Source organism: Rhea americana, unplaced genomic scaffold (assembly GCF_003343005.1).
Source record: "Rhea americana isolate MKP2758 unplaced genomic scaffold, rheAme1 scaffold_263, whole genome shotgun sequence".
NCBI lineage: Eukaryota > Metazoa > Chordata > Aves > Rheiformes > Rheidae > Rhea > Rhea americana.
Window position 1 is genome coordinate 385,040 of NW_028186383.1, and position 13,546 is coordinate 398,585.

At 36.4% G+C, this 13,546-nt stretch overlaps 1 protein-coding gene across 1 annotated transcript in view; it reads right to left on the reverse strand.

Annotated features, from left to right (window-relative positions):
* DOK6 (docking protein 6) overlaps nt 1-13,546 on the reverse strand; it is a 157,624-nt gene that overhangs the window by 50,039 nt on the left and 94,039 nt on the right. The window contains exon 7 of the mRNA XM_085307761.1: nt 983-1,100. Within this exon, the coding sequence (XP_085163887.1) occupies nt 983-1,100 (118 nt within the window). The remainder of the gene's footprint in view (nt 1-982; nt 1,101-13,546) is intronic.

The window sequence follows — 13,546 nt, forward strand, 5'->3', positions numbered from 1 at the left end:
CATTAAATTCACAGTTTACCTTCTGATTTCAGTTTCTATAATAACTTACAATACATCTCAAATCTTTCCTCTAAAGTGCATTTCACTTATTTTTATGAAAGGTTGTACTATATTCTCTTGGACTGGATACYCTTGTTTTTGAGCAATTTCTAACCTGTCCTAACTGTAGATTGATTATGGAAATAGCTCATTAAGAGAGAAGTGAAATGAAATCCTTAAGCTTCTGCCAAGTAATACAAAGAAATACATTGACAACAGCTTGTTCTTTTTTAAAGTGAAAATAATACTATTACTTAAGGTTTACATTTTAAATATAATAAATAGTTCAGTTTCCTAAAAGATACCAATCAATTTCAGCTTAAGAGGAGTAATTTATCATAATCATCAAGTTATGTTAATTATAACATTTAAAATCTTAAGCAAATAGCTTAGAATCTAAATATACAAAAAGGAACTGGAGACAGAAGAGGATGACATACATATATATATACACAAACATATATATGTACAGCAGACATGTAAGTCTGCCAAAACAAGCAGTTCATATATATGACTCTCYAAGCAAATTCACCCAGAGTAGCTCTTATTCCTAGAATTATTTTATTTTAATCTTGAAACTCATGCAGCCACTTTATGTAGATTTAATTGGGCACCCTGAGGTTAGCTTCCAAAATACATACACAATCTTATTGGAAGAAAAATACTAAAACACTCCAGCATTCATTAGCTACTGAGAAGCTATATTGTGTCAAATTGGCTATCCATTTTTATGTGGTGATTCTGGGAATAATTTTCACTACTAGTTTATGAAATGACTAGAAGAAACCCGTTTTATGTAAATTTGTAATCCCGCTGAGGTTGCTGACAAATGATAAACTGAAACACAGAGAAAACAACCAGTGCAAATAAAAAGCAATTTGCATGAATTCTGGTCAAACGGAAGGAARCTAATGGACATGGTATTTATTTATAAGGAACTTGCCTTGTAAACTGTAGATTTCTCCAACGCTGTTCTGCCGGGTGATATGATGCCAATATGCGCTACGAGGAAGTGAGATGGACTTGGACAACGTCATTGGTTCAGACAGACTGGTCTGGAGCTAAAAACCAAAACAAAAAAATGACAGATCATATATCACTATATTTGATAGATAAATCTCCATACTTTGAATTGCACCAATGTTGCTAGGAAAATACAATTTACTGAATTACCATAGTTTTTATATTATCATTTACAGTGTGTAATAAGCATYAGCATTATGAATGCTCAGAAAAGCCTTGCAAGAGTATATTTGGAAATTTAAGTTTATAAGCACAGGTTTATTAGCACATAGGAATATGACTCTGTTTATCTACAGTTACTCCTGCTGCTGTCAGGATTTTCTTATTTTCTTCTTTAACTTTGCAATAGTGATGGATTAGAATATGCCTGAAAGAGGAAATYCCTTTACAGTTGTATTTCTTTTGGGTTATTTAACCTGCATATTGGATTGACTATCCAGAAAGATGCTCAAAAAGCATCTGAGCCAACGAGCAGAGAATCAGCAACAAGGAATCATTGATCCCCTAAGCCACCATTCAAGTGGAGGCATCTCAACACCAGTAGTAGGCAAATTTCCCCAGCCTGGGGGACTTTATCTAACAAATCAGTGAGCTGTATAAGTGTGCATGTATATAGGAGTGAGGGCACAGAAATCTGATGGGAGCAATGTAAATGGTATTAGAGAGAGCTCTGTCTCCAAACATTCTAGAGACGAGAAAAAAGTGGAAGGATAGAGGATTTTGCATGTAGACAAGATTTTGGAGAGACCTATACATCTTATTTCTGTTTATAGGAAAACAGAATTTATCTGCAATATTTGTGTATCTCTGACTTTAYGAAATATAAAACGCAAACAGTAGTTTGCAGAATTAATGAATCACTAATACTTTGCAGAGCATGCCGTGGGATGGCTGGAAGGATCAACATCAGTCTCTACRCCTAATGAATTAGAATGGTAAACTCCTTAAATTCAAGAACAAGGCCAGGAAGGTGAGGGTGGTGCTCTGAAAGGCTATACCTGAAACCCACATCTTCAGTGATTCTAACTACAGCATAGAAGGCRTCCAAGGTCTGGATCATTTATTGCAGGCTAATGAGGAGGAATCCCTTGGAGTTTTTCAAGAATCATAACGTCAAATTCAAAAAGCCATTTTTACATCTGCAGACTCATGCTATTCTACAATAATCCCCCCCCCCACCCCCGGCCCCAGTTTGGAGACATTACATACCAAAAGATCTACAATTATATTTTTTGAGTATTAAGACACACAGTGTCTTAATTGTTCCTATTCAGATGATGCTTTCTTGAGAATTGCTATCAAAATGACTTCGTTACTACAGTTAATCTCTTTTCTGCTCATTTACTGCCAAATATAACATTTCATTTCTCACTAGTGCAGACCATGAGTGGAAACTATTCAATACGACATAAAAAGCTTGCTGAACAATTTCCTCCATTAAGAAAAGTTCACAGAATCACAGAATCACAGAATCAGTAWGGTTGGAAGGGACCTCTGGAGATCATCTAGTCCAACCCCTCTGCYCAAGCAGGGTCACCTAGAGCACATTGCACAGGATCATGTCCACGTGCGTTTTGAATATCTCCAGAGAAGACTCCACAATCTCTCTGGGCAACCTATTCCACTACTCYGTCACTCTTAGAAGAAAGAAGTTTTTCCTCATATTCAGGAGAACTTCCTGTGTTTCCATTTGTGCCCGTTGCCTAGTGTCCTGCTGCTTGGYACCACTGAAAATAGTCTGGTCCAATCCTCTTGACACCTCTCCCTTAAGGTATTTATAGACATTGATAAGATCCCCCCTCAGACAAACAGGCCCAGTTCTCACAGCCTTTCCTCATAAGACATGTTCCACCCCTCTGATCATCTTTTTAGCCCTACGCTGGACTCTCTCCAGTAGCTCCATGTCCCTCTTGTACTGGAGAGGCCAGAACTGGACACGGTCCTCCGTGATGAGGCCTCCCCAGGGCTGAGTAGAGGGGCAGGATCACCTCCCTCGACCTGCTGGCAACTCTCTTCCCAGTGCACCCCAGGAGACCACTGGCTTTCTTGGCCMCAAGGGCACTCTGCTGGTTTATGGTTAACTCGTCMCCCACCAGCACTCCCAGGTCTTTCTCCGCAGAGCTGCTCTCCAGCAGGTCAGCCCCCAGTCTGTCCTGGTGCATGGGGTTATTTTTCCCCAGGTGCAGGACTCTGCACTTGCCCTTGTTGAACCTCAGGAGGTTCCTCTCCGCCCAACTCACCAGCCTGTCCAGGTCTCTCTGAAGGGCAGCACAGCCCATTCTCAGGTGTATCAGCCACTCCTCCCAGCTTGGTATTATCAGCAAACTTGCTGAGGAGGCACTCTGTCCCGTCATCCAGGTCACTGATGAATAAATTGAACAGGATGGGACCCAGTACTGAGCCCTGGGGGACACCACTAGCCACAGGCCTCCAACTAGACTCCACGCCACTGATGACAACCCTCTGAGCTCTGCCTTTCACCCAGCTCTCAGTCCACCTCACTGTTTACTTGTGCAGCACTTCCAGAGCTTATCTAGGAGGATGTTATGGGAGACAGTGTCAAAAGCCTTGCTGAAGTCAAGGTACACAACGTCCACTGCTCTCCCCTCATCYACCCAGCCAGTCATGCCATCCTAGAAGGCTACCAGGTTTATTAAGCAGGATTTCCCCTTGGTGAATGAATGCTGACTACTCCAATCCATGCTGATTATTTCAAAAGCCTTATCACAGGAATTATATTYTGGGTGAGACTTGACAATTTAATGTTTATAAAATTAGGAAAATTCCTTTATTATGGAGAACAAGGCAATAAGAAATATTCTAAGAATCATTCTGTGTATTATTTTACTATGCTAGTATAACAAGACTTAGCAGAGTAAGATAAATACACAATATCAACTAATTTCAATATACAGATGATTTCATTGTAATTTATTCACACAGAAGCTAAATTCTAGTCTTGAAGCAATGGGCAAATCCCTTTACTGGTACACACTCTGAACAAATTAATTCCAGTAAGGAGAATTACTTTGGCTATGGTTCATYGTCTCAAAGCTAAAGGCTTTAAAAGACTCAACAAACTCATTCTTACTATAAATTAAGGTAAGAAGTACTGTGGTACAAAAATCACACTGGGAGCATTTGCAGTACTGTATTTCTTTCGATTCTGTAATATGAGAACAACTTCTGATTTTCAGYAAGAAATATCACCTCACACATGCTAAGTACCACAGGACCAGATGAACTACATTTCTTTGGTGATTCTACAGAGAGGAAAAGCAAATTACATTTTGTGAAATGTAAGTTTCTTTAGAAAGAGAATACTTTTAAATATTTTAAAAAATTGTCAATTTATTTTTAATTTGAGACCTTAAAATATAAACATAAACATTATAATTGAAGATCTTACAATCTGAAGTAATATATAAATGACGGTAATTCARTCCACATTATTTTCTCCATGAAGTTAATCTTACTAGTTGCTAGATTCTTATTAACTAAGGTTTTGCTTTTTAGCTTTTTAAAATCAATATTAAAAGAACACACATTATTAGTAAAATGCAAGCRATAATCAGTGCAAGTGATAATCAATGATAGAACAAACCGCTGTTTGCAAAAAAAATTGCTGAAAAAATGGATTTTTTCAGCAGATTTTATTGCAGAAAACTGGAAAATAAACTAACAGAGACCTACTTTCTTCAGAGAACATCATATGTGCCAGACAGTGGGTGTTTCAAAAAAAAACCCCTTGAAACCAATGTGTGAAGAAAACAATCATATTAACATAGCTAAAATCATTTATACACACATTGGTAAATAGCTTTTTGCCATATAAATTATTATAGCTTAATATGCAGAGATCTACTGTTTCAGGATATATATTCCACAAGTGTAACTGAACTTCTGTTAGTTAAAATGTTAAAAAAAAACCAAACAAACAAAAAAAAAACCAACAATTTGCAAATCAGGGAAGATGACTCAGGACTGTTACTTTTTAAATAATTAAGGCTCCTCGTGTTCCAGWCCAGTGGAAGAGACCATGCTGGGAAAGTCTAAAGATATTCTTCTTACTTTYGTCTTCTTACTTTGCCTCAGAAAAAAACAAGTAACTTGTGCTCAATCAGCTAACTCAAACAGAGAACATCTCCTTATGGAAAACCAAGTAAATAACCTTTYATTTTCTTCTTTAAACATCTAGACCTTCAATTTCCTGCATTCATTTTTTCCTGCCCTTAATTTAACTTAAACATAGCAATTTAAAAACTATCTTTAAAAATGATTTCACCTATCTGCTCAACCTTATTTACCACTTACAAAATTACATCTACGCCTCTCAACATGGATCCCTTCTTTTTTAAGTTGCCACTGGTGCTGTATTCTGCTGTTGCAACACCAGCATTCTCAGGAACCGCAAAACAGGCTCAGCCACATCGGCGTCCGCTGTTCAGCAGCCACTCGCAATGACAGAGGTGGCACAGGCACAGAGAAGAAAATTAAACTAGTATACCAAATCAAGCATACTAATACAATAACGTAGCATTAACTAAAATGTTCATCTAGAATGATTTTGCTATAAATATTTCCCAAATGTAGTCAGGCTTAAGAAAATGAAAAACATAACCCAGACTTTCTTGCACAACTTATGAGGGAGAAAATGATGGTGTAATAAGAACTTGGATGAAAATAAAAGTAGAAATGCATACATCAATATCACATCAACCCTGGGATTTTTTGGTGAGAACATAAAAAGGAATATAAATATGTATATAATCAAGTTTCCTTTATCTGACATGAAATTGCGCAGTGGTTAGGTTTCCTCCAGTTATTTGAATCTTTCTTGGGTAAGATGCCTTTTGCATGGTGAACACTGCTTTTCTTTCCTGGTTATCCAAAGTCTTCTCAGAGCCTGTGACAACTTTATAATTCCTAAAGGACTATTTGGTTAAAATAGAAATGAAAAAAAAAAAATCTATAAATGTCTCACTGTAAATTGTTTCCGATATTTTTCATTATTGTTCTTTCATGAAATAAGCTTAAAGGCTAAATTTACTTTTAATTCCCATAGGCTAACTCCACTGACTTAAATAGATTTGTTACTCTGATTTCAATAAAGAATATAATTCCAAGAATGGAACCTGTTAAATTTATTAGGGCTCTGAGCTTTGATCTGTTTAGTATAATATTCTCTCATTTTCTTTTTGCATTAAAAAATCAAAACACTGAAGGTTATAGAAAAAATATTGGGCTTAAGAAGAACGGAGTAATATAGAGTTTGTTCAATTCTTTAGCCTGCAATAAAGGGAAGTTGCTTTTTATGGCTATATTTTGGAAATAGGTTATTTTATTATGTATAAAAAAAGACTTGCTCATTTCCCATTCTCATTGGAGTTTTTAAACAAACAACAAGAGAACCAGGTCACAGAGGATTAATGAGAATTAAAGTCTAGTGCAGAAGTAGATATAAAATCTCCTTCACTATTTACGTTCTTTTTTTTTTATAAAGAGCCTTCTAGAGAAGGCTCCATTGTGTGTTATGCTTTGAAGAGGAAGATGGGGTCAAGAAACACATTTCACTTATCAAGTGTCCAGAATTTGAGAGTAGAAAAGCACTGATTCATTTCACTCATACTCACAAAGAGAAATAGCCAGAGTTTAAGGATTTTAAGGATCACACACAAGAGGGAAGATGTAAAACATATATTTAAAAAACAAAGTGTTAAATAATGACCAAGGAAGAAGTGTTATGTTTATCTTTTTTTTTTTTTTTGCAAAAGCAGACTCTGTTGACTCATGTTCAGCTGGTGATTTACTAGGGCACACAGATCTATTCTCCAAAAAGCAGTTCCCATCCAGTACTCCAAAGCAGATTATTCTTTCTAAAGCATAGAGCTTTGCCTTTTTCTATTGAATCTTATTTTTCTGTTCTAAACAATTTATCCAGCTGGTCATTCTGAATTCTAAGTCTTTTCAGTGACCCACTTCCATATTAAGATCTGTAGGTTTAATAATGAGATTGTGCCTTCATCCAGGATTTCTGGTTTAATAATAAGATTGTGCCTTCATCTAAGATTTCTATAAAAATATTTAATAGAATTGGATGTAGGATATATTCCTATGAATATCCAATCAGTACAGTCTTCTCATTGRTGATATATTATTAATAATTACTTTACTGTTATGATTTTCCCATAGCCTTTTATTTATGATCACTTAGGTTGCTTATGAAGTAATCATGTATTATTTGGACTGTGTTCATTACTTAAAGATGTCAACTAATAATATAAATACAAATAGGTATCAGCATACTTTTCCTTTACTGTAACTTGGTTTATGTTTCTTTTTACATTTTTAACCAGTATGCTATTCCTGACAGAATGTATAATATTGGCAAAGAATCAGAAATATATRCATTTCTTCTGAAAAGACTTATATAAAAGCTAGCTGTGAAAGTCATTTCAGTGATTTCAACCTTAATACTAACAAATTTCTAGCATCTAGGTTTTCAAGAGCTATTGTAACCTTGTTATGACCTTTTAGGGAGTTTCTCAATCAATTATGGAGGGAAAAAAACCTCAAAATAATAATACTGCTTTGCAGTGTCAGGGTGGATAATGATTATTCTTTGGCTGTGGAATAATATTATGTATGAATAATAAAGTGATTGACTTTTTTTTTCTGATCTCCTTGGCCACAATATAAAGAGAGAACTGGGACATTTTGCTCACTTTCTGGCAGCAGCATGTAGGTTTTTTATTTTTCTTTCCTATGAAAGCTCATAATAGATCACTTTTTTGTCTGACAGAATGGATTAACGTTGAGAAAAGTAGCTGGATTTTATGGTGCATTGGGATTATATTATTTGAACATCAGTAAGGTGTGTGTCTTCACCCATACTCTGTTACAAAAATTCTGGTTTTGTTTCTTTGTTACATGAAAGAAGTTTCCCATCCATGGGAACGATACTAATTACAGTGATGGCAGAAGGTCAGGTTCTTACATCTTTACAAGGTTTCAGTTATTTTATTATTCATAGAACATATCTGAAATACTTTATCTGTTCTTCATTGCATAAAATTCTTTGTTAGCAATATAGGAGTTGGTGCTGGCATGGGTACAGCTGAGACTATTTCAAGCCTTGACTTTACGGTAGCTCTTAGTGGGAAAAAACACAAGTAAAAAGGTGAGAAATTCAGTAGGTTGAGCTAATTTGTTCAAGGAATGCATATAATAGAGAATCCAGTAGTGCACAGATATTATTTGCAGATATTGATTGTCCTTCCTGTTACCATGAAATGGCAGCTTTTATCAAAATGAAGAGAATGAAGATGAAGGAAAACAAGGATTTTTGCAGACAGACATCTGCTGACCTGCAAATATATACAATTTGAGGATAAGACTGAGCAGAACAATAAAATAATTTCTCTAAGCATCATCATCCAGGGCAAAGTCATCAAGTTTTAAAAATAAAAATGGGTTGGATTTTGAAAGTGCTCAGTAATGATGCAGTTGTTTAAAGGCATAGCTATATCTAGATAGGAAATGGAGAGAATCAGACCAAAAATCCACCCAAAAGGAAAAAGCCAAAATCCAGAACAACATCCCCTCCCTACTTTTTTCTTCAAGTCAAAAGCAGAAATGAATCATAGTCCTAGAGCAGTTCATATTGTCTCRTGAATACTTAAAGGGAAAGGGGGGTGGCGTATAAAGTACCTTGTCCTCCTTCCTCTGCTTTTTACAGTCCTTGCTGGGTATCCCCTTCTCTGACCAAGGTACACATGTCTGACCTCAACCTGCCTGGCGCGGGAGAAGATTTCAAAGCGAGTGAGTTTCACAGTATCGCTTGCCCAAAAGTGTAACAGATCTTAAAAAGAGGGATTTGAGCCCCTCAGAGTGCCAAGTCCTCAATATTTTCCTTGAGGGTACTGAACGGGCAGCCCTTCTGACTTCACAGAAATCGCTTTGGCCAGTTTTACAGCTGGTGAGGTAAGAGTCATAGCTTGAAAAAATGTCTCTTGCCAGTATGTGATAAGAATGGTGAAGTAAGGATGAACTCAGATTTCCCTGTTCAGGCAAAGCTTACCTGAGTATTGTGAAAAGCTCATTGGAGTCTGGGGCTGAAAATTTGGAATATTTTGGTCTCAAAACAYTAGAATCTGAATTAAGAGCATTCACTCTTGCTTTTCAATAAAGAAAGATCTCAGACCTTACAAATGTTCTAATGAAGGTTTTTTTTTCTGTAGTTTAAACMAGATCAGTAGTCTCCAATAACAGTTCTTCATGGAAATCACTTTTCTTTTTGTTACTTCATTTTACTATATAGAAACTGCTGGTACCAATTATCTTAAATAAAATATCAGGAAGACAATTTTCTAAATATTTGCAAAACCAATAATAACCAATAACATCTTATAAATTTTCATCATTAAGCTTATCAGTGCATTACTCTAGTATTCAACAGCATACAGCCTTGCTGACCTCAGCTTTCTGATGTCACAAGTTGATTTTGCAAGTMATACAAAGACATTTGAATTAAAAAGAAAAAATGCCAGACCTAGAATACCTAAATATTACCATCATGTAGCAATGAATCTTAGATAATTCATTCATATCTTCTGAAAGGTTACATTTCCTTCCTTTTAACTAATTATTTCCAATGATTACAAGTATATCTTAAATTATTCATATCAATGATATACCCTACATGTGAATGACCATGAATATAAATTATTTAGTTTGAATTTTGAAAAAGGCTATACATTTATATATTTTGTACCTAAATAAACATGCTTGTTTGTACATACGAATGCAGAAATAAACATTTTGGTTTCATTATTTACTATATACTTCAATAACTCCATTACCTTCAGCATTTTTTCACAGATTTCAAATCAACTGAGAAGGTGGTATTTAAAAATAATGGACTAATCCTTTTCAGTGAGTGTGCCCACAAATCACGATCACATAGAGATGTATACAGACAGAGAATTTTTGACATTACGCAGTTTTAAAATTGAAATAAATTGTAATAATCATGCAAAAGTAACACACACACTTCCAAATAAATATACATAAGGGATATTATTAAAAGGGTAGATGTTTGGAAATAAATTTTATCGTCCTGAAACAAAATGAGAGGCAAGATTCTCCAAATCACAGCCCAAATTTCGGCATATAGAAGAAGATAGTTGTTTCTGTAATGACACAGGTTTACTAATATAACATAAACAGCTGCAAATCAGGAAACRAAATTGCAAAGTGGGAAACAGRTAAGTTTCTAAWTTGCTGTGTCTTTCAACATATGTGTATCAGTCCAATAAATGCTATAACTGTCAACTTCTTCCATTTAATTTCATTTTCCAATAATAACTTATCATTTTCCCCTGGCAACAGTTGCTGGCTATAGGAGGGGCTGCAGTTGCCTGACCAGAGCCCCCCTAATTCTCTCCTTCGGAAATCCTGTGTTGCCGTTCAACAGAGCAGCCCCTTGCCTCCGTGCTGCTAAGTTCCAGCTGCATGAAACAAAGGAAATAGAATTATACCTGTTGCCATGGAAATCCGCAATTCTGGCAGGCTTTTGCCTCATATAATACAAAATATATGTAAAGGTGATCACTGGGCAATATGTGGGAAACATTACAGAAATGGCATTGTAAAAACAACCAAATCTCGCAGCCAGTGGTAATTGCAACTTTTGCCTCTGCACCCTATGATGAAATTATTAAGAATAATGAAGAAAACACARGTCTTTCTTTTTATAAACAAGAATCCATACTGATTTGTCAATGGATTTTGAATCATAAACACTGTACTGCATTCAACCACTCAGTCATCTACACCTTCATGTGAATATCGCCTGGTAGCTACTTTTACAGAAATAGATGCTGACAGAATGAACACCTGATGGGACCAACATCTGTTCTCCTGAGGCAGTCATAAGGAACGGAGTAGTGTATGCTTCTATCTGCGGAGCATACAAAGACTTCATTTAAGCTCTTGCTACTGAATATCGTGGAGATGAAATATGGCTGAATAACTTATTCCTGAATTTTAAATGGGTCAGTTCTCTAATAGTGCTTAACATTCTCATCAATAGCCTGGAAAGTGGGACAGAATCCACCCTTAGCAAATAACACCAAACTAGCAGTCAAAAACCCAGGTTGGCTGGGGCTTCCCTTCAGAGGGACCTCAGCAAAGCAGAGAATGAGCCAACAGTAGCACAATGACTGGCAATGACAAACATTAGTGCTGCTCCTGGGCCAGGGCAACTCAGTGCATGAATACAGGCTGGGGACCAGGAAAAAGCTCTGGACAGGACCTGTGGATCCTGCTGATATGATGAATAAGCAGTGTATATGTGCARTTATAGAGGTTAATCACATACTGGAGCATAACCAGCAGGTCCAGGGAAGTTATTCTCTTCTACTTGGCACTTGTGGCACCACGTCTGGAAGTTCAGCTGTGTTCAGAGGGTGTTTGGGCYCCCAGTACAAGAGAAATGTCAGTGATCTGGAGAAGGCGCAGCAGAGGGACACTACGGAGAATCTGACTTAGSAGGCTGGATTAAGGGAGCTAGGTTGTGTAGCCCGAGAAAAGGAAGGCTAAGAGACATCTAACTGCAGTATCTCTTTCTCCCTCTCTCTCTCTCTTTCTCTCTCCTTAAAGATATGTTTTTGAAAAGAGAGAGTCAGAGATGTGTTACCAGAGATGCACAATGAAAAGGCAAGCAGCAACAGTCTCAAGCTGCAGCCCAGGAGTTTCCAAATAGAAATGTGGGAAAATTCTTCACAATGACAGTGGTCAAGCACTGGAACAGGTGCCCAGAGTCCAGATCCTTGGGGATTTTCAAAATTTGACTGGATAAGACCCCTGAGCAACTTGATCTAGTTTTTGATGCAATCCTTTCTACAGACAGAAGTTTAGACTAGGTGACCTGCAGAGGCCTCATCCAATTTAAATTTTTCTGATACTATAATCAATAGGATGCAAAAACAAAGAKCTAGGGAGATGTGTGGTGCCAACGTCTTACTCTGACATTATTTTGCTTGCTATAGTAGTTGCATAYATACAATATAGTTACTATAGTAAGTGATATATTGTCAAATCAACAGCTTAGAAACTGATCTGCCTRTTCTACTTTCTTACATTCTTCCTGAAGCAGATTCTTGGGCAGTGCAGGACAGCTGATAAATATAAGCTGTTAGCAAGGCTGGAATCATATATGGGTTATCAGTACTGTAAGAACAGTGGAGCAAAAAAGGAACATAAACAATCCCTATCTGGACAGGCTTTGATTAATACGTATCAAAAGGCAGCTTGTACTATTGAAAAGTCCRTATTTCAAGCATGTTTTTTAGCATACTAAATATCAGCAGACTTCAGTCTAAACATAATCAGAGTGATTGTTGTGTTAAGAAATCTGTCGTCTTTAGAAAAAAAAGGAAAAGAAGCAGGGGGAAAAAAAGAAGAAAAATGATGAAAAAGGGTGAGTTTCACCTATTTTCTGTGCTTCCAATAGGAACTTGATGAGCCAAAGCACATAAAGCACAGAAGGGATTTACAGAGTAACTTTAGGACTATTTTGAGGATTTTTGATCCCCTTGCAGATTATTACTTTTTATAAATCTTCTGTTCTCTGAATAGTACCGTGCCCTTCTGTAAATCATTGATAAAGAAGTTATGCACTAATCAGAGGCAAAGCCTTAACAATTCCCTTGYGCTTTATAAAGAACTCCTGAATAGAGTTGCTTGAATGAGAAAGGACTTGTTTGACAAAAGACACACAATGATACTATCGTTCAGAAGACTGAGAAAATCCATGTGAAAAATAACTTTTTCAAAAGTTAATTCTTCTGTGAATAAGTAATTGACTATGGTTCAGGATTTGTTTTCTCGTTGTTTTGTTGTTGTGCTATTCCCAGTAGTACAGCTGATTGCTCTCTGACCTTGGGCAATTCATACTCAGTTTAATTTGGCCTTAATCTTTCTGTGCTTCATTTTACTCATTAGTATAATTATTATAATAATACCTGTCTCATGAGAGCATCAAGTGGCTTCATCAGCTATTATTTTTACTAACAATAACAGAAGCTCTACAGGCTGCTTTAGTTTATTTTACAAGAAACAGTTTTCTCAAAATAATAGATATGAGATTAATAATAAAGTTAGCCAGCTGGAGAACTGCCTTGAAAATTATTTTTCTAGTAATACATCAACATAACCTGCTCCTCTGCAAGAGAGTTTAATGATATAAATCTACAAGTACAGTTATACAAGCAAGTCCTTTCAAATGTACAGAATGCCAAAGAAAACTTCCCTTCCACATTAAATGCTTTTCAGAGTTTAGTTAAGGGGAGGGCTGGGAGTAGCCAAATAGGGTTCAGTCAGGCATGCAACAACTGCTGTGTAATTACAGCAACCCTTCCTAATTTATCATTCATATCACCCATGTCTTTTAGCAAATAAGGCTGCTAATCAAATAATCAAT